At 42.8% G+C, this 25,698-nt stretch overlaps 1 protein-coding gene across 1 annotated transcript in view; it reads right to left on the minus strand.

Annotated features, from left to right (window-relative positions):
- Positions 1-3,942: 3,942 nt before the first annotated feature.
- The window catches only part of LOC132380682 (uncharacterized), a 79,626-nt gene continuing 57,870 nt past the window's right edge, over positions 3,943-25,698 (minus strand). Inside the window, exons 5-7 of the mRNA XM_059949668.1 lie at positions 15,813-16,106; positions 4,010-4,182; positions 3,943-3,978 (exon numbers count right to left, since the gene is read on the minus strand). Coding sequence (XP_059805651.1) covers positions 3,943-3,978; positions 4,010-4,182; positions 15,813-16,106 — 503 coding nt within the window. The remainder of the gene's footprint in view (positions 3,979-4,009; positions 4,183-15,812; positions 16,107-25,698) is intronic.

Raw genomic sequence — 25,698 nt, forward strand, 5'->3', positions numbered from 1 at the left:
ATTAAGAGGAAAGCGAATAAAATTGCATTAAGAGCAAAATAAATGATAAACAAATGGAGAAAGCTCATTAAGATCCCACAAAGGAGTGAAAAATCAAAAACTGGGAATGTAAATAATGAGGAAAGTCAGCAAGAACTAATTATGAACCGTATCAGATCGATTAAGATAATGTAGTGAGTGCGTATGCGGACTATCAACTGCCCGGTCAATCGATTGGGCCTCCTACATGCGGGAAGCATTTTCTTTTGCAGTGGTGTGTATGTCTTTCGTTTCGGTGGGCACAGTTCCTGGATCTCATACCGTGAGGTGTCCATCGTGTACCGTCATTAGCATACACAATATAAGCGCTGAACCAGACTGCTCCGTTGCTGTTCTTACTCTGCGGAAACGCTACAAGAGGAGTCGATGTGATTTACTTGGAGAGACTCTTTCGGGAGCTGCCACTGGGGTCAATGATCTAAAGCGAATTCAGTTGCACCATGACACCACGCTACAATTGGCACCCCTGAATACCGGGTCAAAGCATTTTGAGGTTACGTTCTGAATTCTAAAACTTTACCCAACATTTGAATATGTATGTCATATACATTTAGTTCTGCCGAAATCATGTTCTCACCTGAATTCTTCGCGGCCTCTGAACTTTCCTGTAAATTATACGGAGATTTAAAAGAAGTTTAAACGAAGCATCAAAGAGACATACAGAGAACAGCAGGCTTGTGTGAACATTAGCAATTCCTACTTCTTCCCACAGAATAAAATCCTGACTAAATCCACAAATGTTTCAAAAATACAAACGTGGTCCCTAATGTGAGAATGAGATTGAAATTAAGTCAACTAACAGAAAATAAAAAGAAGATAGATAACCTTCACTTAGATGCTGGGACTTTGCCGTTAGATTTCAGGTAGAAAACCCATCGTTGGAACCGGATTATTATGGTGATCATTAACACGATTTTGTGCTGTGTCGTATTGCAAGTGCGATCACGGTCTATCCATGTTCATAGCTGTTGGAACATGTATCCACCTCAGTCGCTTGCCACAGCCTTCTTCCGGACAGTGTCTTCACAAAATGGGTGACCCTAGCCATAATCAACATCCTTCTGTGATAGTTTGCCTGGCGACAGTGCTCGCATAACCAGGACTTGCGATCTGTACTTGCTGCACTTACAACTATCCACCACCGCTCCCATGGCTTCAGATGAGCTGATCGGGAGGGGGAGTGGTGGGTGGTCTAGGCAGGTGGAGCGCCTTGCCCAAGGGTGACCTGTAGGCTAGCGAAAGGAAGGGGTCACCCCATCAACAACCTGTTAGAAATACGGGGGCATAATCGGACTCAGGACTTGATGAACTGGGCTTCGAAGATCTGCATGATGGCTGCGTGCACTGCTCCTTTTCCATGTTATAATGTTCATACTTTTCTTGCAGTTGTCGATGTGAGAGAGGTAGGATGGGGAGAGAGGAAGAGAGGGGGAGGGAGTGGGAGAAAGAGAGGCAGACAGAGAGGAGAAGACAGAGTATATTGTGTTTGTGAGAGATGGAGTCAGACACAGTCTGACATACACAGACAAGAAGAGAGAGAGCATAGAGAGAGAGAGATTGAAAAACTGTAATCAGTCTTATGTCGATCAAGCATGCAATGAAGATGGAGTGTATAAAATAGTGAACTGCTAATGCCATAGATACTCAAAAACAAAAACGGGGCCAAGGTATGCAACTACCGGAAAAGGTTATGACAAGTGTGAAAACCCGAGACAATTGACTAAGGTGTCTACCACATTCGGATAGATACTTAGAGCCATCTTATGAAAAGATAATGTCGGTAGTATTAAACCTGATTCTGGCTCTGAAATTTGACCTTAAACTGTGAACGAGTGGTCCATTTAATTGTTATCCCTACATTAAACCTCCTGTAAATTCAGCTTTTTGTATTTCGCATAGTAATCTATAATCTTTTGTCATTTATGGCACACGTTTAGGCAATGAGAGGCAGGCCAGTGCAACAGGGGCTCAACACCAGTTTCATAGCAAAGAAAGCCCAGTGGCGTCTCTACTTTCTGCGAAGACTGAGGGTAGTCCATCTCCCACCCCACCCCCCCATTCTCATCATATTCTACAGGAGTTGTACTGAGAGCATCCTGAGCAGCTGCATCACTGCCTGCTTCGGAAATTGCACCATCTCAGATTGAAAGACCCTGCAGTGGAGAGTGAGGTCAGCTGAGAAGATCATCGGGGTCTCATTTAAGCTACACGCTGCGTCCGCAAAGCAAACATAGTTATGAAGGACCCCACGCACCCCTCATACAAACTCTTCTCCCACCTGCCATCTGAATAAGGCACCGGAGCATTCGGGCTCTGATGACCAGACTATGTAACAGTTTCTTACCCCAAGCTCTCAGAGTCCTCAACGCCCAGAGCCTGGACTGACACGAACTTACTGCCCTCTTCTGTGCCTATTGTCTTATTTATTATTTATTGCAATGCCTGCACTGTTTTGTGCACTTCATGCAGTCCTGGGTAGGTCTGTAATTTTGTATAGTTTTTTCTATGTTTTTTTAATGCAGTTCAGAATAGTTTTTATACTGTTTCATGCAGCACCATGGTCCTGAAAAACATTGTCTCATTTTTACCATCAGTTATGGGCGAAATGACAATAAGAAGTGACTTGACTTGAAATGAGAAAACTATCTTCTTCCTGCTTTCTGTACAATTGGTTCTTATTCCTTGGCGTCGCCTACCTTTTTTCCAGCAGTAAACACCCAATACTCCAAACATTAACACCAGGGCCACGACAGGTAAAGCTGGAATCCATGGCTGAATGGACTTTGCTAGAACAGGTAAATAGGCGAGATTAGGTCAGCGTGGTTGTTGCAGACACATGCTTTCGGCAAGAAAGCAGAATTAGGTGAGGCATCTGTTGAAGAAAATTCAAAATTGTCCACATTCTGTCTGAAGTTGACTGTTAGTCTCACTTCACAGGGTTCTGTAGATTTCAAAGAATATGCTGAAATATTTAACATGCAAAAGATAAACTTCTACTTTTCGGATTATATTTCATTCCCAAAGGGAGCAAAGTCTTAGCACATTTCATATGTGTCCAGTCGTTTCATTAATGTGGTTTTGTTTACTAAAGTAAATACAGGTAGAAATGTTTGGTAACACATTCTAGACTGCTGACACGCTTGTCAGTATCAAGTGCACCTTGATGTACAAGGAACTTCGTTATAACAGCGCATCAGAGCAAAAGCGCATGAAGCACGTGGTCGGACGAAATTAGATATCACGAGCATCTTGTCACATTATATAGATATACAGCGTGGAATAGGCCCCTTCGGCCCCTTGAGCTTCACCATCCAGCAAACCCCCGACAACCCTAATTAAACTCTAACTTGATCACGGGAAATAGTACACGATACATATTTGCACTGTGAGAGGAAACCGGAGAACCCTGGGAAACCTACACTTTCTATGGGGAGGACCTAGAGAGCCTCCTTATAGAGGACGCCGGTAATGAATTCTGAACTCCGGGGCAATGCCGTCACAATAAACGCTATGCTCCATGCCGAGAACAGGGAGAAAGAATGGCGGGGATGGATAGCAGAAGGAAAAGAGAGAAGCAGTTGTAATTGTAGGTTGAAAGCTGCCTAACCCCATGAAGTGTTAACTTTGTAGTAAGTTGAAGAACCATAATTTCACGAAGATGACAAAGTATTCACTGAGATAGACCAATGGGACTGTTGTCATTCATGGTCATACCTGCAGTGTGTTTTGACTCATTCCAGTGGAGTAAAATAATTCACATTCAACAAGAAATTGAAAAATAAATTTTGAAAATCTATGTTTTTCGGGAAGATGAATTTGCAAGTTTGGTTTGAATGTACTTACCGCGTACAGAGAGAAGCACAGCATCACTGTGCGCCGACATGAGATATCTGCCTCCTTTCATTAATCTATAGACACATGTGTAATTTCCACTGTTTCCTGGATCTACATTCTGGATGGTGAAAGTAGCTGATTTGTTCTGTGCATCTGCACTCTGGGGAACCGAGTCATTCAACTGAACGCTGTTCTTGTATAAGTTGAATGTATTGACCGAGGTGTTTTTCGTGGATGTGCAGTTAAACGTAACGTCTTCACCTTCAGAAACATGACTGGGGACTTGTGATATGTTTGGTCTGGGCAGATCTATCAATGGACAACAAAACACAGGGGTTCCAAACTTAAATTCAAATATCAAAGTATATTTATTATCAAAGTATGTATATATTATATAACCTTGGGATTTGTATTTTAATAGGGAGCCAGAAAACAAGAAACCAGAAAGATCCCATTAAAAATAAAAGACTGTGAACCACACAATGGGCGGAGAGAAAAAAAATCATGCAATCAATAACGGAAGCAAATAGCTGCGGCACACGACTATTTCGATGAACCTAGATACACGAACATGATATAGTAGTAAAATGAGATCTTTTGGAACATAAATCTACTCCGCCACTCCTAATTTATTATCCCTCTCATCCCGATTCTCCTGCTTTTCTACCACCATCTTTGACTCCTATACTAATCAAGAACCTACCAAGTTCCGATTTAAACATACCCAAATGACTTGGCCTCCACTGACGACTATAGAAATGAATACCACAGATTCATCACTCATTCGGAGAAGAAATACCTTGTCATCTCTGTTAAATGGGACAATCCTTCTACTATGAGGCTGTGCCCGCGGGTACAAGGCTCTCCGACTTTGGGAAGGTTCTCTCCACATCCACTCTGCGTAGGCCTTTCAAAGTCAAAACCTTTCAATGAGATCGCACACGCCTCATTCTTTAAAACTCTAGCCAGTGGGGCCCAGAGACTCAACCACAGCGTTTACGTTAACTCTTTGATTTGCTGAATCTGTCACGTGAAACACTATTGGAATGTCTCTATTACCAGAAAATCATTTTTGATATTTGCCCTCCAGTCCCAGACCTTCCATATATAATTTACCAGAAAGTGCATGTAATTTTATCGATTACAAAACAAATCGGAATTAATGTGATTGGTGATGCAGGAAAATGACGATCACGAGGACAGAAACACTGAGCAGACAATTGCAGATGGGAATGAAACCTGACACTGAAGAACGTTGGATTTAAATTCGGAGCATGAGGGAGATTAAATATGAATACTCTATAAAGCAACTCAAGAATAGTGATAGGACCTTTTTTTTAAAAATACTTCGAACAAACCAGGAAATTAGCTCAAGGTGACACTGCCGGAAAATATAGAAAAGGCTTGACCCAAAAGCAGAGCAGAGAAAACAGGTTAACAACAAACAAAATCATTAGTAATATACAAGCCACCGGGGGTGTAAACAGGAGACAACAGAAACAAAACACAACAGGTAACAGAGTAAACTTGAGGCTGGAAGAGTGAAGATGAGGAACAACTGGTTGAAGTTGGATGGTTTAATGAGTGAAAAAGGTCCTCCTCCTCCCAGAAATTTAAATGATCCACCCCTTTCTAATTCTATCCCATACATCCTTAACTTCTCTCCTACCTCAAATTTTCCTGGTGAAACACACAGTTTGAGATTTTTCTACTGTAAATCTAGATCCCCAATCATAACCCCACTCCACCGCTTCATCAATTGCTCCTTGTATCTTCCTGATTATATGCTCCATGTTCCTACCTCTTTTCCACTAGGCACCATCATCCGCAAACAGTGACCTACATGTATTCAATGGTACCTCTGTGAAGACATCTCTGATCATACCGATGAAAAGTAACGGGCTAATCACACTACCTTGAGGTGTGCCATTTCCCACTATGCACTGATTTGATAATTCTACCCCAATCCGAACTTGAAGTTACATACCAAACAGAAATTATTTTATTCAATTGAAAACTCCACCACCAACCCTCATCTTGTGCAGTTTAATTAACAGTCCTTCCTTCCACATCATGTCATGAACTTTTTCCATGTCAAAAAACACTGCAACACTGCAACTACTGATTCTTTTCAGCCTTTCTTATTTCAGTCTCCAGCTTTATCACTGAGTCCATGGAATTCTTTCCCTTCCTAAAACCACTATGATAACTTGCCAGCATTCCCCTCTTCTCAAGATCATACTTTATCATCCTTTCCACTAACTTGCATATATTTGACGTTAATACTATTGGCTTGTATCTGGTTGGTTTTGACGGATCCTTGCCAGGTTTCCTTATTGCAATTACTACTGCTTCTTTCCATGCACTTGGTAATCTTCCCCCTCCCACACTCTGTTGTAAAGATGCAGCAACTTCAAGAGCACTCCTTCTCCTGGATTTTTTAGCATTATATAGCACATCAGATCTGTCCCTGGGGAGGTTAGTCTCAATAACTTTATTGCTGTCACCATCTCTGCCAACGTCATCAATTATATCATCAGTTTCTTCCCTCCTGTTTAACACAACTGGGAGTTGACTCATTGTTCTTTCCCTTCTCCTTCTCCACTCTTTCATCAAATTTTTTGAACTATGTATCTTTACAGATGACGTGGCCATGATCTCAGCCTTATCCTTACTGGAGACTGCTGTTTCCTCCTCAGATATCATTACTGGATATTTCCATTACCTTCTATCTCCACCCATCCTCTTAATCATTCCTCATACTTCTCCCACAGGCGTCGTTCGTCCTATTTTGTTGCAAAATCTCCTCCAGCTTGCCCTTTTAACTTGACGTATAGTTCTTCTCATCACTGCCTGTACCTTCTTATATTGAATCAAATGCTGCATATTATGGGTTCTTTTAACTAGTCTGAACACTCTATTTCTGTGTTTTATACAGCCTGACAACATTACTCTGTTCACCATTGTCCCAGTTTTCTGATCATCTTATTTTTACTCCTGGGTATAGATCTTTCTGCTGCCATAATAATTGGTGAAGTCACCTGACTTTTTAATTCATCTATATTTCCAGAAATGTCAATCCTTGTCAATGCTTGTTCACTCAACTTCTGGAACTTACTGCAATCTGCTTTTGCAAACACCCACTTTGGGATTCCACCACCTGATCTTACACCCACTGATCATGAAACTGGGTAGTGATCGCTGCCTACTGTTGAAGCAGTCCAAACGCCCCAGTTACTAACTTCAGCCAAGGTATTAGACACTAATGTCATATTTAATACTGACTGAGTTCCTGTTGTTATGTTTATCCTTGTACCTCTACCATCATTCATACACACTACCTTCTTTTCTTCCATCAAATCTGCAATTACCTTTCCATTTGAATCTGTAAATGAATCCCCCTGTATTGTGCTGTGAGCATTGAAATCTGCAAACAACACTACTATATGTCTGTTTTAACCTTGTATCCTCACTAGGCTTTCCAAATCCAACCTTTTACATGAATTGCATTAGTTAACTATAACCACTTGCTCCTCTTTCTCCCACACTTCCACCACTATGTATTCCTGATCATATCCCTTTTTGAGTACCCGATATGGTATACCTTGTTCGATTAATATAGCACAACGCCCTCCTCTCCCTAGATTTCTATCTTTTCTTATCATTGTATATCCATATACTGCAAAGTCTAAAGTTGGTTTCAACCAGGTCTCCTGAATACACACTACATCCGGTTTTATAACGATTTCTTTAATAAACTGCTTGAATTCCTGACTATTGGTCAGTAAGTTCCTTGCATTCCATTGCAAAAGAATCACCATAATTAGTATTAGCCAATCCGACTGATGACTGATATGACTGATAAGTGATGTTCTCCATCACTTCTTCCCATGTCAATCCTACTAACCCTAAATGGTTCATTGCTGGTTTGACAACCAGGTGAATTTTTCACTTTTTGACTTTACCTCAGCTGTACTATTAATCACTCCTGCAGTGAATGTTACCAGAGCCTTTTTGTCTACATAAATCCCATCATTTGTTCTTTGTTGCATCTCTCACATCCCTCTTGCTCCCTGTTCATTACAAGCATTATTCTGTTCTCTTGACATTCTTACAGCTTCTGCATACGTGATCTTTCTTTTCACTCATACTTCTTTAATTTTATTCTCCCATCTCTTAACCTCGCACCCACTATATGCCACATACGATACTAAACTGGGTGGCAGTGTGACATGCGAAGAGGACGTTAGGAGAATACAGGGAGACTTGAATAGGCTGGGTGAGTGGGCAGATACTTGGCAGATGTCATTCAATGTGAATAAATGTGAAGTTATCCACTGTGGAAGCAGGAACAAGAGGGCAGAGTATTGTCAGAACGGTGTAGAGTTAGGTAAGGGAGAAATGCAAAGAGACCTAGGAGTCCTAGTTCACCAGTCAATGAAGGTGAATGAGCAAGTGCAACAGGCAGTGAAGAGGGCAAATGGAATGTTGGCCTTTGTTACAAGGGGAATTGAATACAAGAGCAAGGATGTCCTTTTGCATTTGTACAGGACCCTGGTGAGACCACACCTGGAATATTGTGTACAGGTTTGGTCTCCAGGTTCAAGGAAGGACATTCTGGCAATTGAGGAAGTGCAGCGTGGATTCACTAGGTTGATTCCTGGGATGGCAGAGCTGTCTTACGCAGAGAGATTGGAGAGATTGGGCTTGTACACGCTGGAATTGAGGAGATTGAGAGGGGATCTGATTGAAACGTTTAAGATAATTAAAGGATTTGATAGGATTGAGGCAGGAAATATGTTCCAGATGTTGGGACAGTCCAGTACCAGAGGGCATGGATTGAGAATAAGAGGTCAGTTATTTAAAACAGAGTTGAGGAAGAGCTTCTTCTCCCAGAGAGTTGTGGAGGTGTGGAATGCACTACCTCGGAAGACGGTGGAGGCCAATTCTCTGGATGCTTTCAAGAAGGAGCTAGATAGATATCTGATGGATAGGGGAATCAAGGGATATGGAGACAAGGCAGGGACTGGGTATTGATAGTGAATGATCAGCCATGATCTCAGAATGGCGGTGCAGACTCGAGGGTACGAATGGTCTACTTCTGCACCTATTGTCTATTGTCTATTCTCTATTATGAGCTCCTCCACAATTACAGCATTTTGGTTGCACTCCTGTTCCACACTTTCCATATTCATGATCACCCCCATATCTAGCACGTCTCTTCTGCCTACTACAGTTTTTAGCTATGTGTTCAAACCTTTGACAATTATAGCACCTCAATGACTTTGACACATACACGCTTACTGGGTAACCCCTGAAACCCAGGAACACTTTCCCTGGCACTCCTTCTTCAAATTCAATCAACACCGATTCACTTTCTTTGTTCAACTCCCTCCTTTGTTGTTTTCAGTCTTTGAGCATTCATTACTTTTCCTCCTTTGATTTTCCTCTTCAACTTCTCCATATTTATATTCATTGGTACCCCCCTTGATCACTCCTTTACATCCACCACCATTTTGTGCTCCCATCCTGTGTATCCCACCTTACGTTTTCCTACCTCTCTTAATTTGAGTGCTTTCTAAAGCTGTTCCTTATTCGCATATCTTACCAATAAGTTGCCATCATTAAGGACTTTTGTAAATACTATTTCCACGATCTTATTTGCCAGTGTTGTTGTAGCACCAACAGATTAATTTTTTGCATGTTTCCTTAAGCCTTCTCATTAAATCTTATTATGACAAAACCTGCACTCTGATCTCGTTCATCTTCCTCACTTTCAGAGCGCTCTCCACTACCATTTTTATTCTTTTACTCCCTTTGTTTTGGTTTGCATTCATCCGTCCCCTCACTATCTCCTCATTCCCTTTACTTCTCCCTTCACAACCACCCATTTCTCCCCAGCTGCCAACCTCTGATCGGCTCACCCCTCAGTAGTTCAGCAACAAATACTCAAGCTCCCCCAGGGCACGGCTCTCGGTTCCAACTAGTACAACACCTCTAGGCTCCAGCAGAGCGCCCCAACCACTGTGGTCTGGGACACACCGCCGACTGCTCTCCTGCCCACTAAGGCCCCTGTGAAGACCTGGAACCAACACCCACCTCCAAGTCGTGAAAAAGAGCTGTAGGTGATAAGAGAATAAATAGGCTGTAGGTGATGAACCTGGAATAAGTGGCAGATGACTCCCATTAGCTGCGTGGAGACTGGGCGGGGTATGCATTTGTAGGCTGGGGAATGGGAGTGGGAGATGACGTAATAGTTATGGCATGGAAACGCGTGGAAATAGCCGGTAGAAACATTTAACAGCCTTGGATTTTTATCTGAGTCCAGAAAAATATACCACGAGATACATGATGAAACCTGGGAGAAGATCTTACTGAATTTCCCATGGGAAATCCTCTTCCGTATCAATAAATGCAGCGAGAAATCAATAAAGTTTAAGAGGTGTGATTCTCTTAAGCAGCTACATAGTTATTCTAATATGCGCCCAATTTGGATAACGGAGCAACTGGTCCACATCAGATGCCATGTCATTGGCTCTTCACACAACCCAAGAACATCTGAACAACACATTTGCACACATAAAGATGTTCTTTTTGACAACAACTCCGCCCTCAATACCATCACCTGCACAAACCTAATCAAGACCTTGGCCTCTTTGTGCAATTGCATCGTCCATTTCTTCACTTGTACTTCCAAATTCAGATTGGCAGCAATATATCCTCCTCGATTTCCATCAACGGCTATTTTGTGCAGGACCTATCAGAGGCGGCAACTAAGCTCAACAAATGAGGGCTACTCGCAGGTCAGAGACGGTCATTTAAAACAAGAGCTTCGCCGGCGTTAGCTCGACAAACTAAATAGAAGTACAGAAGGGATAAGCGGAGCGGCCATTGTTGGGAGTGGGTCAGTGATGAAAGTAGAAGCAACAGGCTTCTCATCGAGGTTTTGGAGAAAGGGGGCTTCGGCGAGGTAAGTGGGTAAGTGGACTATGTTTCTGGTTTTTCTTTGCATTTTTTGGAGGAACAGAGAGTATGAAGGTAGGGTTAATACTTTGCTCTGGGTAATGGATGTGGAAATCCAGGGAATCTTCCAGTCTCCCAGATAGCACCATCTGCGCCAGCTGCGCCGAGCTGCAGCTCCTGAGAGTCTCTGTTAGGGATCTGGAGCTGCTGTTCGATTACCTGAAGTTCATTAGGGAGAGTGAACTGGAGAGAGAGAAGAGCTACAGGGAGTTCATCACCCCGAGGCTGCAGATAAGTGAGTGACGGTTAGGGAAGCGAGGGGAAAGAGCTCAGATAGTAGAGAGCACCCGTGTGGCCACCCTCTCAGTAATCGTTATCTTCTGTTGGATGCTGTTCGGGGGATGACTTGATAAATGACTAATACAGCGATCGGATCTCTGGCACTGAGCCTGGTTCCGTAATGCAGAATGGGAAGAGGAATGCAGTAGTCACAGGGGATTCTAGAGTGAAGGGAACAGACAGGAGTTCTCCAGGCCTGATAGAGATACCGCATGGTGTGTTACCTCCCATGTGCCATGTTATAGGATGTCTCGGACTGGGTGTAGTGTAGAGTATTCTGAAGGGAGCTGGTGACCAGCCAGATGTCTTGGTACATGTTGATAACAACATATGTAGAAAAAGGAGGAGGTCGTAAAGAGACAATTCAGGGAGTTAGTTAGGAAGCTGAAAGACAGGACTGTAGGGTAGTAACCTCAGGATTGCTGCCTGTGCCACGTGTTAGCGAGTGCAAGAATCGCATTATCAGACTTATTACTGTGTGGCTATGAGACTGTTGTAGAGGGCAGGGCTTCAGATTCCTGGATCATTGGGGCCCCTTGTGGGGGAGGTACGACCTATACAAAAAGGATGGGAGACACCTGAACCAAAAGGGGACCAATATCCTAGCGATCCGACTTAATAGAGCTGTTAGGGAAGGTTTAAACTAATTTGGCCGGGGGATGGGAACCGGAATGATAGGGCCGATGAAGGGGGAAACATAAATAATCAAAGATAGTGTGCAACAGAGATTATAGAAAGAACAGGTAGGATATGAGGCTTAACCAAAGCCAGTGTCACGAGTTGCAGGGCAATAGAGGCGTGGTCCATTTAACAGAGAAAGCAACAAATACTGGACTGAAACTGTTGTATTCGAATGCACGCAGTATAAAGAATATAACAGACGATCTTGAAATTCAGCTACAGATTGGCAAATATGACCCTGTGGCCATCTGACTAACTGAAGACTGACTGTCATTGGAAGCTGAACGTCTGAGGATATATGGTCTATCGGAAAGATAGGTTAGTAGGCAGAGGAGGTGTGTAGCCCTGTGTTTTAATTTTAAATCATTGGAAAGAGATGACATAGGATTTGAAGTTGCAGAGTCTCTATGGGTTGAGTTAAGAAATTGCAAGGGTAAAATGACCCCAGTGGCAGTTGTATACAGGCCTCGAAACAGCAACCGGGATGTGGATTACAAATTGCAGCAGGAGATAGAAAAGGTGACTCACAAAGGCAATATCATGATAAGTATTGGGGATTTTACCATGTAAGTGGATTGGGAACTCCATATCAGTAATGGACATCAAGAGACAGAATCGGTAGAATGACTAAGGGATGTCTTTTTAGAACAACTTGTTGTTGACCATATGAGGGGATAGACTATGTTGTACAATTATCCTGAGGTAATAAGACAGCTTAAGGTTAATGATCACCTAGGAAATAGTGATCACAATATGATCGCGTTGTCACAGAAATTTGAGAGGGAAAAATAAAATCAAATGTCTCAGTATTTTAGCGGAATAAAGGAACTTACAATGGCATGAAAGAGGTTTTTGCCGAAGTTAACTGGAAAGGGACATTTGGAGGAAGGACAGCAGAGCAGCAATGGCTCGGGTTTCTATGAAAAATGAGGGAAGTGCAAGACAGATCTATCTAACATAAGAAGAATGTTTCAAAGGGAAGAAGAATACTACCATAGCTGAAGTCAGAGCCAAAGTAAAAGCAAAGAGAGGGCAGACAAGGAAGCCAGAGCTAGTGGGAAGATAGAGGATTGGAGAGCTTTTAAAAACTTGCAGAAAGTCATTTGGAATTATGAGAGGAAGCTGGCGACTAGTATCAAAGATACTAAAAGCTTTTTAAAGTACATACAGGGTAAAAGAGAGTCGAGGGCAGATATAGGACCAATACAAAATGAAGCTGGAGATACTGTAATGAGAGATGCAGAGGTGGCAGAGGAACTGAATGCGTATTTTGTATCAGTCTTCACAAAGGAAGACGTCTGCAGTATACCGGACATTCGACAGTGTCAGGGAAGTGAGGTTTGTGCGCTGAAAATTACGACTGAGAAGGTGCTCAGGAAGCTTAATGATCTGAGTGTGGATAAATATCCTGGAACTGATGGAATGCACCCTCGGGTTCTGAAGGAAGTAGCTGGAGAGATTGTGGAGGCAGTAACGTTTGTGGAGGCAAGAACCTATAGATTTCCACATTGTACTGGATAACTGGAAAATTGCAAATGTTACTCCAGTATTTAACCAGGATGGGAGAGAGCAGAAAGGAATCTTTAGTCCTGTTATCCTGACATCAGTGGTTGGGCAGCTGTTAGAATCCATAGTTAGGGATGAGATTATGGAGCACCTGGAGGCACCTGACAGGATAGACCAAAGACAGCATAGTTTCCTAATTGGAAAATCTTGCTTGACAAACCTACTGTGTTTGTTTTAAAACATTACAAGCAGAGTAGACAAAAGATTTGCAGTAGACGTATTGTACTTGGACTTTCAGAAATCCTTTTACCAGGTGCCACACACGAGGCTTCAATGCAACATAAGAGCCCAAGGAATTATAAGCAACTTACTAGCATGGGTGCAGAATAGGCTGGTCGGCCGGAAATAAAGTAGGAGTAAAGGTATCCTATTCTGGCTGGCTGCTTGTTACCAGTTGATTTCCACAGGGGTCGGTGTTGAGACAGCTGCTTTTTACGATTATGTCGATGATTTGGACTACGATTTTAATGGATTTGTGGCTAAAGTTGCCGATGATACAAACAGTGGGGAGAGAATTCAAAATGCAGAAATGCAGAAGGACTTGAGAGCCCTTGTGTAAGATACCATAAACGTTAATCTCCAGGTTGAGTCAGTTGTTAAGAAGGCGGGTGCAATCTTGGCATTCATTTGTAGATGTATAGAATATAAGAGTTGGAATGTGATGTTGAGGCCCTATAAGGCACTCATGAGATCACAATTGGTTTATTGTGTGCTGGTTTAGGCTCCTTATTTTAGAAAGAAAGAGGGTTCAGAGAAGATTCGCGAGAATGATTCCAGGAATGAAAGGCTTACCGCATGAGAAAAGTCTCACAGCTCTTGCGCTGTATTCTCCGGAGTTGAGAAGAATGAGGTGGGATCCCATGGAAACATTCCAAGTGATAAAAAGCCCTAACAGATTAGATATGGCAGCATTATTTCCCATAGTAGAGGATTATAGGACAAGAGAGCAAGAATTCAGGATCGAAGAAATGAGATGCGGAGAAATTACTTTAGTCAGAGGTTGGTAAAGCTGTAGAATTTCTTGCCATGAGCAACTGTAGTGGCCAGGTCATTGGGTGTATTAAAGGAAGAGTGAAGTCAGCTGTTGATTATCCAAGGCATCAAAGGGTATGGGGAGGAAACAGGGGAATGGGGATAACTGGAAGAATTAGACAACCCCATGATTAAAGAGCGGAGAAGGCCCAAAGGGCGAATGGCCTTCCTCTGCACCTATTCTTATGGTCTTATGGTCCAACAATGGTGCAGCACAAGGCTCTGAGCGCAAATCCCTGCGCTGCTCAACTTACACGTATGAGTGTATGGTTATGCACAGCTTCAACGTTACATTCAAATTTACTGACAATACCACGATCGTAGAGCGCATGAAAAGTGGTGACGACTCAGCGTACAGGAGAGAGATTAAAAATATGGCTAAAACGTGCCATAACAACATAGCATTACAGAAGGAGGAAACGAGAGATCAATGAACCAGACTTTAATTACGAAGGAGCACTGCAGAACCTCTACTTGCTTTAGAGTACATAAAGTTTCGGCATTACATCTAGAACTTCGACGAAATTCTGAATTCCAACCAGCGAAATCATGGACTACCCTGAACGGAAGATACTAGAAAATGGATTGGATATGCCCAGTCTGTCACGGGTAAAGTCCTCAACACCACGAAATATCTCTGCACAAAGAACTGTCGCAGGAAATCAGCACCAATCATCAGAGCCACTATCCAGCACTTACGTTCTTCTCGCTGCTTATTCAGGAAGTATGTACAGGACTCTCAGGATTTACACCACTATCTTCAGAAACAGTTACTACCCTTCAGCCATCAGTCTCTTGAACCAAAGGGAACATCTTTCCTCAACGTCACTTGCCCCGCCCTTGAAATATTCCCACATGCTATCAAGTCGCTTTCAATGACTCGACATCTCATGTTCTTGGGAGGCATATTTTGTATTAATCGTATTATTTCTCTTTTGTATTTCGAATTCGTTATCTTTTGCACACAAATTCAGCATCCACATTGGTATGGTCTTTCATTGATTTTATTATGGTTGATGTTCTACTGTGGATTCGATGAGTGTGCTCGCAAGAAAGTGTACGTGAGGGTTGGATATGGTAATATATATTTACTTCAATAATGAACTTACTTTGAACATCGAAATTTCAATTGTGTCCTTCATGTCCGAATGTCCGGCAAAACCATGATTCACGAGAGGAAAAGGGAAGATTGAAGGAAGACGTATAATTGATCATAATACACAAGTGTCAAACCAAGGTGAGTGTGAATGTAAATTTGTTTGCTGTACCATAGGCTAGACCTCTCAGTCGTAATATTATTGTACTAATTACTAGCATATATCACCTGGTTGAACTGGAGAACAAATTAAACAACTCACCCACGAACGTTATCTTTATTCTGCTGCTATATCCTGACGATATTCTTCTACCGTACACCCTGCACGTGTAATCACAGTAGTAATCCCTCGGAGCAACTCGTCGGTTTGTGATGGTGAACGTTGCGCTGTTTTGCTGTGACTGCCTTTGACTTACTGGTTGACGGTCATTGTACAGGTAAAAGGTGTCAGCGGAATATGTCCGATCAGTTGTCCAACAAGTAAATATAACCGACTCATCAGACGCATAGACCTTCTCCTTTTGGTCACATGATATTTGAGGTTTTTGTGGCCGAGCTGCAAGGAAAGAAAATGAATTGATTCAGATTGAGCACAAGCATACGTAATCAATGTTCTCATTAGCTCCCGTGCACAACTGCATATTTCTCATGCTTAATTACCATTATATAACTCGCCTCTTCTGAAGTTGTATTTGCAGAAATAGAATTTCCTGCCGCCAATAAGTGTCGAATATCTGTATGCTTGAATGAAAGATCGACAAGAAAGCTTTGCTAAGTTAAATGCTTGCACCTCCAGATTTATTAACTTGTTTGGACGCTGAAGCAGAGATCTGACCACATACCACGTACTGCGCGCCCTCTGATATTTACAGAGTAAGAATTCCGACAGCAGGAGTGTGTGCAACCAGGTCAGCGTCAAATTCCAGGCAGAGACTAAAAAATTCCAGAGGAATCCAGAATCCGGTAATGGACAGAATCGATATTCAGACGGACAGAGTTCAGATATCAATGTTGGAAAGTCACAGGAAATCTCACTGGCACAACCTGTCAACAAACGGTTGAAAACACAGTACTGAAATACACTGAGCAATAAACAGAGGGACAAATTATAGTTGGAGCACAATGAGAGCCAGGTAGAAGCAATACCAGTATTAATGAGAAACAGATGAGAGGCGGAGTGCTCTGTAATACACGGGCCGGAATGGAGCAGGAGTGGGACAGAAGAAAATGGCAATACAAAACCACAAGCTGACGGCTAAGGGGAAACTAAAAAAATGTGTTCAGATGGAGGCACTGACAGGCCTGCACGATTGCTGCTCGTGCCATGTTTCAGTGAAGGCAGAAATAAGAAGATTATACAATTGGACCTGTGGCCTAGGATTTGGTACAGGAAGGAGAGCATGAGATGTTTGGATCATTGGGCTCATTACCACCGAAGGTGACACTTGTACAGAACAGGCGGTTTGCAGCTGAGTTGTTTGGGACTAATATCCCATCGGAAAGTGTTGCTAGTGCTGCACAGGGCTGGGGGCAATGTGCTGGTGAGAATGATCCAGGAGATTGCAGGTAATGGGAACGACATGCCAGAATAGTTAGTGGAAAGGTTGTGGAGATAGATGTTGTTAGTACCTCAAAGTCAGGAATCAAAACGCTGAGCATGGTGCACTTACGCCCTGAGCTACATAAACTGTATGTCCAAGAAAGAAGTGTCGTACGAAAGACAGATGTGCTCAGGGCATGGAACAACAGCTGGATGTTTGATATTGTAGCTATTAGTGAAACGTGGCTGCAGGACTGGAAACTCAACATTCCCAGCTTCGGTTGTTTCTCCTTAACATTCCGAGGTACAGGGGAATGAGGGGGTATCTGAGAAATATTCCGAATGTTAAAAGGCCTGAAGAGATCATATATGACAAAGTTTTTTCCCATGGCAGAGGATTATATGACAAGAGGGCACGACTTCAGGATTGAAGAACTGAGATGCAAAGAAATTACTTTATTCAGAGGGTGGTAAATCAGTGGAATTTGTTGCCATGAGCAGCTATATAGGCCCTGTCATTGGGTGTATTTATGGCCGTGATTGAAGGGTTCTTGATTAGCCAAGGCATCAAAGAGTATAGGGTGTAAGCAGGGGAGTGAGCTGAACTGGAAGAATTCAATCAGCCCATTATTAAATTGCGGTGCAGACTCGATAGGCCGAATGGCCTACTTCTGCTCCTACTTCTTACGGTCTTATTGTCTAACACATCTGCAGCACCTGTCTAGGAGGTTAGTCCCCTGCTCGACTCACTTAACATTTATGACTGTATGGTTATGCACAGCTTCAATGTCACATTCAAGTTTGCTGGTGAGACCACTGTCTTAGAGCGAATGAAAAGTGCTGATAGGACTGTATTAGGATACAGGAAAGAGATTGAAAATAAGGCTGAGGCGAGCCATAACAACAAACTATTACAGTAGGAGGAAACCAGAGATCTATGAACCAGACCTCAGACAATCAAAGGTGGAGAAGGACAGCAGTGTTTCATTGCTCAGTGTTAATCCTTCGGAGGAGTGCAACTGTTCTGATCCTAACATGTAACTTTACTGACGAAGAAAGCACTGCAGCACCTCTAATTTTTGAATTCACGAGTATTGGGCATTACATCTACAACTTTGACGAGTTTCTGTACATGTGCAGTGGAGCGTTTATTGACCGACTGCAGACTGTATCCCAGCCCAATGACTGCCTCGAACGGAACATCCTAGAAAAAGGATTGGATATGCCTAGTCTATCACGGGTAAAGCCCCCAACACCACAAAAGATATATGTACGAAAAATTGTGGCAGCGAATCAGCATCAATCACCAGGGACGCCACTATCCAGCACTTACATTCTCCTCGCTGCTTATTCAGAAGAATGTACAGGACCCTCAGGTTTCACAACACTATCTTCAGGAACAGTTACTCCCCTTCAATCATCAGCCTTTTTAAACCCAAGGGAAAAACTTCTCTCAACGTCACTTGCCCCGTCCTTGAAATATTCCCACAGGCTATCAACTCGCTTTCAATGACTCTTCCTCTCATGGTCTTGAGAGGCATATTTTGTATTCATCGTATTGTTTCTCCTTTTGTATTTGGAATTCGTTGTCTTTTGCACACTGATTCTGCACCCACGTTGGTATGGTCTTTCATTGATTCTATTATGGTTGATATTCTACTGTGGATTCGGTGATTGTGCTCGCAAGAAAGTGGACCTCTGGGTTGGATATGGTGAAATATATTTACTTCATTAATGAACATACCTTGAAAATCGAACTTTCAATTGTGTCCATCGTCCAAATGTCTGCAAAACATGTGATTCACGAGGGGGAACTGGAAGATTGAAGTAGGAAGTATACTTGGCCGTAGTACACAAGCATCAAACCAAGGTGAGTGTGAATGTAAATTTTGCTTGCTGTACCGTAGGATAGACCTCCCAGGGAAAATATTATTGTTCTAATTGCGAGCATATATCACCTGGTTGAACTGGAGAACAAATTAAGCAACTCACCCACGACCGTTATTTTTATTCTGTCGCTTTTTACTGACGATATGCTTCTATCGGACACTGTGCTCATGTAAACACAATAGTAATCCCTCGGAGCATCTCCTCCTTTTATGATGGTGAAGTTCGCGCATTGTCGCTGTGACTGCCTTTGACTTACTAGTTGTCGGCCATTGTACAGGTGAAAGGTGTCAGCGTAGGGTGCCCAATCAGTCGTCCAACAAGTAATTATAACAGACTCATCTGATACATAGACCTTATCAGGTCGGTCACTTGATATTCGTGGTTTTTGTGGCCGATCTGCAAGGAAAGAAAATGAATTGATTCAGATTGTGCACAAGCATACGTAATCAATGTTCTCATTAGCTCCCGTGCAAAACTCGTTGTGTGCAACTACATATTTCTTATGCATATAACTCGCCCCCTCAGAAGTTGTATTTGCAGAAATGGGATTTCCTGTAGCCAATAAGTGTCGAATATCTGTATGCTTGAATGAAAGATCGTCAAGAAAGGTTTACTAAGTTAAATGCTTGCACCTCCAGATTTATTAACTTGTTAGGACGCTGAAGCAGAGATCTAACCACAGACCACGTACTGTGCGCGCTTTGATATTTACAGAGTAAAAAATCCGAGAGCAGGAGTGTGTGCAACAAGGTCAGCGTCAAATTCCAGGCGGAGACTGAAAATTCCAGAGAAATCCAGAATCGGGCATCGGACAGAAACGATATTCAGACGGATAGAGTTCAGATATCAATGCTGGAAAGTCACAGGAAAACTGATTGGCACAACCTGCGAACAAACAGGTGAAAACACAGGACTGAAATACACTGAGCAATAAACAGAGAGACAGATTATAGGTGGAGCACAATGAGAACCAGGTAGCAGGAATACAAGTAATAATGAGAAACAGATGAGAGATGGAGTACTCTGTAATACAGGGGAAGGAATAGAGCAGGAGTGGGACAGAAGCACATGGCAATACAAAAGCACAAGCTGACGGCTAAGGGGAAACTAAAAAAAATGTGTTCAGATGGAGGTACTGACAGGCCTGCACGAATGCTGCTCGTGCCGTGTTTCAGTGAAGGAAGAAATAAGAAGTTTATACAATTTGACCTGTGGCCTAGGATTTGGTACAGGAGGGAGAGCATGAGATGTTTGGATCATTGGGCTCATTACCACCGAAGGTGACACTTGTACAGAAGAGACGGTTTGCAGCTGAGTTGTTTGGGACTAATATCCCATCGGAAAGTGTTGCTAGTGCTGCACAGGGCTGGGGGCAGTGTGTTAGTGAGAATGATCCAGGAGATTGCAGGTAATGGGAACGACATGCCAGAATAGTTAGTGGAACGTTTGTGGGTATAGATGTTGTTAGTACCTCAAAGTCAGGAATCAAAACGTTGAGCATGGTGCACTTACGCCCTGAGCTACATAAACTGTATGACCATGAAAGAAGTGTCGTACGAAAGACAGATGTGCTCAGTGCATGGAACAACAGCTGGATGTTTGATATTGTAGCTATTAGTGAAGCTTGGCTGCAGGACTAGAAACTCTACATTCCCGGCTTCGGTGGTTTCCCCTGAACATTTTGAGGTACAGGGGAATGAGGGGGTATCTGAGAAATATTCCGAATGTTAAAAGGCCTGAAGAGATCATATATGACAAAGTTTTTTCCCATGGCAGAGGATTATATGACAAGAGGGCACGACTTCAGGATTGAAGAACTGAGATGCAAAGAAATTACTTTATTCAGAGGGTGGTAAATCAGTGGAATTTGTTGCCATGAGCAGCTATATAGGCCCTGTCATTGGGTGTATTTATGGCCGTGATTGAAGGGTTCTTGATTAGCCAAGGCATCAAAGAGTATAGGGTGTAAGCAGGGGAGTGAGCTGAACTGGAAGTATTCAATCAGCCCATTATTAAATTGCGGTGCAGACTCGATAGGCCGAATGGCCTACTTCTGCTCCTACTTCTTACGGTCTTATTGTCTAACACATCTGCAGCGCCGGTCTAGGAGCTTAGCCCCCTGCTCGACTCACTTAACATTTATGACTGTATGGTTATGCACGGCTTCAATGTCACATTCAAGTTTGCTGGTGAGACCACTGTCTTAGAGCGAATGAAATGTGCTGACGAATTAGGAAACAGGAAAGAGATTGAAAATAAGGCTGAGGCGAGCCATAACAACAAACTATTACAGTAGGAGGAAACCAGAGATCTATGAACCAGACCTCAGACAATCAAAGGTGGAGAAGGACAGCAGTGTTTCATTGCTCAGTGTTAATCCTTCGGAGGAGTGCAACTGTTCTGATCCTAACATGTAACTTTACTGACGAAGAAAGCACTGCAGCACTTCTAATTTTTGAATTCACGAGTATTGGGCATTACATCTACAACTTTGACGAGTTTCTGTACATGTGCAGTGGAGCGTTTATTGACCGACTGCAGACTGTATCCCAGCCCAATGACTGCCTCGAACGGAACATCCTAGAAAAAGGATTGGATATGCCTAGTCTATCACGGGTAAAGCCCTCAACACCAGAAAACATATATGTACGAAAAATTGTGGCAGGGAATCAGCATCAATCACCAGGGACGCCACTATCCAGCACTTACATTCTCCTCGCTGCTTATTCAGAAGAATGTACAGGACCCTCAGGATTCACACCACTATCTTCAGGAACAGTTACTCCCCTTCAATCATCAGCCTTTTTAAACCCAAGGGAAAAACTTCTCTCAACGTCACTGTGCCCCGTCCTTGAAATATTCCCACAGGCTATCAACTCGCTTTCAATGACTCTTCCTCTCATGGTCTTGAGAGGCATATTTTGTATTCATCGTATTGTTTCTCCTTTTGTATTTGGAATTCGTTGTCTTTTGCACACTGATTCTGCACCCACGTTGGTATGGTCTTTCATTGATTCTATTATGGTTGATATTCTACTGTGGATTCGGTGATTGTGCTCGCAAGAAAGTGGACCTCTGGGTTGGATATGGTGAAATATATTTACTTCATTAATGAACATACCTGGAAAATCGAACTTTCAATTGTGTCCATCGTCCAAATGTCTGCAAAAAATGTGATTCACGAGGGGGAACTGGAAGATTGAAGTAGGAAGTATACTTGGCCGTAGTACACAAGCGTCAAACCAAGGTGAGTGTGAATGTAAATTTTGCTTGCTGTACCGTAGGATAGACCTCCCAGGGAAAATATTATTGTTCTAATTGCGAGCATATATCACCTGGTTGAACTGGAGAACAAATTAAGCAACTCACCCACGACCGTTATTTTTATTCTGTCGCTTTTTACTGACGATATGCTTCTATCGGACACTGTGCTCATGTAAACACAATAGTAATCCCTCGGAGCATCTCCTCCTTTTATGATGGTGAAGGTCGCGCTTTGTCGCTGTGACTGCCTTTGACTTACTAGTTGTCGGCCATTGTACAGGTGAAAGGTGTCAGCGTAGGGTGCCCAATCAGTCGTCCAACAAGTAATTATAACAGACTCATCTGATACATAGACCTTATCAGGTCGGTCACTTGATATTCGTGGTTTTTGTGGCCGATCTGCAAGGAAAGAAAATGAATTGATTCAGATTGTGCACAAGCATACGTAATCAATGTTCTCATTAGCTCCCGTGCAAAACTCGTTGTGTGCAACTACATATTTCTTATGCATATAACTCGCCCCCTCAGAAGTTGTATTTGCAGAAATGGGATTTCCTGTAGCCAATAAGTGTCGAATATCTGTATGCTTGAATGAAAGATCGTCAAGAAAGGTTTACTAATTTAAATGCTTGCACCTCCAGATTTATTAACTTGTTAGGACGCTGAAGCAGAGATCTAACCACAGACCACGTACTGTGCGCGCTTTGATATTTACAGAGTAAAAAATCCGAGAGCAGGAGTGTGTGCAACAAGGTCAGCGTCAAATTCCAGGCGGAGACTGAAAATCCCAGAGAAATCCAGAATCGGGCATCGGACAGAAACGATATTCAGACGGATAGAGTTCAGATATCAATGCTGGAAAGTCACAGGAAAACTGATTGGCACAACCTGCGAACAAACAGGTGAAAACACAGGACTGAAATACACTGAGCAATAAACAGAGAGACAGATTATAGGTGGAGCACAATGAGAACCAGGTAGCAGGAATACAAGTAATAATGAGAAACAGATGAGAGATGGAGTACTCTGTAATACAGGGGAATGAATAGAGCAGGAGTGGGACAGAAGCACATGGCAATACAAAAGCACAAGCTGACGGCTAAGGGGAAACTAAAAAAAATGTGTTCAGATGGAGGTACTGACAGGCCTGCACGAATGCTGCTCGTGCCGTGTTTCAGTGAAGGAAGAAATAAGAAGTTTATACAATTTGACCTGTGGCCTAGGATTTGGTACAGGAGGGAGAGCATGAGATGTTTGGATCATTGGGCTCATTACCACCGAAGGTGACACTTGTACAGAAGAGACGGTTTGCAGCTGAGTTGTTTGGGACTAATATCCCATCGGAAAGTGTTGCTAGTGCTGCACAGGGCTGGGGGCAGTGTGTTAGTGAGAATGATCCAGGAGATTGCAGGTAATGGGAACGACATGCCAGAATAGTTAGTGGAACGTTTGTGGGTATAGATGTTGTTAGTACCTCAAAGTCAGGAATCAAAACGTTGAGCATGGTGCACTTACGCCCTGAGCTACATAAACTGTATGTCCATGAAAGAAGTGTCGTACGAAAGACAGATGTGCTCAGTGCATGGAACAACAGCTGGATGTTTGATATTGTAGCTATTAGTGAAGCTTGGCTGCAGGACTAGAAACTCTACATTCCCGGCTTCGGTGGTTTCCCCTGAACATTTTGAGGTACAGGGGAATGAGGGGGTATCTGAGAAATATTCCGAATGTTAAAAGGCCTGAAGAGATCATATATGACAAAGTTTTTTCCCATGGCAGAGGATTATATGACAAGAGGGCACGACATCAGGATTGAAGAACTGAGATGCAAAGAAATTACTTTATTCAGAGGGTGGTAAATCAGTGGAATTTGTTGCCATGAGCAGCTATATAGGCCCTGTCATTGGGTGTATTTATGGCCGTGATTGAAGGGTTCTTGATTAGCCAAGGCATCAAAGAGTATAGGGTGTAAGCAGGGGAGTGAGCTGAACTGGAAGAATTCAATCAGCCCATTATTAAATTGCGGTGCAGACTCGATAGGCCGAATGGCCTACTTCTGCTCCTACTTCTTACGGTCTTATTGTCTAACACATCTGCAGCATCGGTCTAGGAGCTTAGCCCCCTGCTCGACTCACTTAACATTTATGACTGTATGGTTATGCACAGCTTCAATGTCACATTCAAGTTTGCTGGTGAGACCACTGTCTTAGAGCGAATGAAAAGTGCTGACGAATTAGGATACAGGAAAGAGATTGAAAATAAGGCTGAGGCGAGCCATAACAACAAACTATTACAGTAGGAGGAAACCAGAGATCTATGAACCAGACCTCAGACAATCAAAGGTGGAGAAGGACAGCAGTGTTTCATTGCTCAGTGTTAATCCTTCGGAGGAGTGCAACTGTTCTGATCCTAACATGTAACTTTACTGACGAAGAAAGCACTGCAGCACCTCTAATTTTTGAATTCACGAGTATTGGGCATTACATCTACAACTTTGACGAGTTTCTGTACATGTGCAGTGGAGCGTTTATTGACCGACTGCAGGCTGTATCCCAGCCCAATGACTGCCTCGAACGGAACATCCTAGAAAAAGGATTGGATATGCCTAGTCTATCACGGGTAAAGCCCTCAACACCACAAAACATATATGTACGAAAAATTGTGGCAGCGAATCAGCATCAATCACCAGGGACGCCACTATCCAGCACTTACATTCTCCTCGCTGCTCATTCAGAAGAATGTACAGGACCCTCAGGATTCACACCACTATCTTCAGGAACAGTTACTCCCCTTCAATCATCAGCCTTTTTAAACCCAAGGGAAAAACTTCTCTCAACGTCACTTGCCCCGTCCTTGAAATATTCCCACAGGCTATCAACTCGCTTTCAATGACTCTTCCTCTCATGGTCTTGAGAGGCATATTTTGTATTCATCGTATTGTTTCTCCTTTTGTATTTGGAATTCGTTGTCTTTTGCACACTGATTCTGCACCCACGTTGGTATGGTCTTTCATTGATTCTATTATGGTTGATATTCTACTGTGGATTCGGTGATTGTGCTCGCAAGAAAGTGGACCTCTGGGTTGGATATGGTGAAATATATTTACTTCATTAATGAACATACCTTGAAAATCGAACTTTCAATTGTGTCCATCGTGCAAATGTCTGCAAAACATGTGATTCACGAGGGGGAACTGGAAGATTGAAGTAGGAAGTATACTTGGCCGTAGTACACAAGCGTCAAAGCAAGGTGGGTGTGAATGTAAATTTTACTTGCTGTACCGTAGGATAGACCTCCCAGGGAAAATATTATTGTTCTAATTGCGAGCATATATCACCTGGTTGAACTGGAGAACAAATTAAGCAACTCACCCACGACCGTTATTTTTATTCTGTCGCTTTTTACTGACGATATGCTTCTATCGGACACTGTGCTCATGTAAACACAATAGTAA

This window comes from Hypanus sabinus, chromosome 24 (assembly GCF_030144855.1).
Source record: "Hypanus sabinus isolate sHypSab1 chromosome 24, sHypSab1.hap1, whole genome shotgun sequence".
NCBI classification, from domain to species: Eukaryota; Metazoa; Chordata; class Chondrichthyes; order Myliobatiformes; family Dasyatidae; genus Hypanus; species Hypanus sabinus.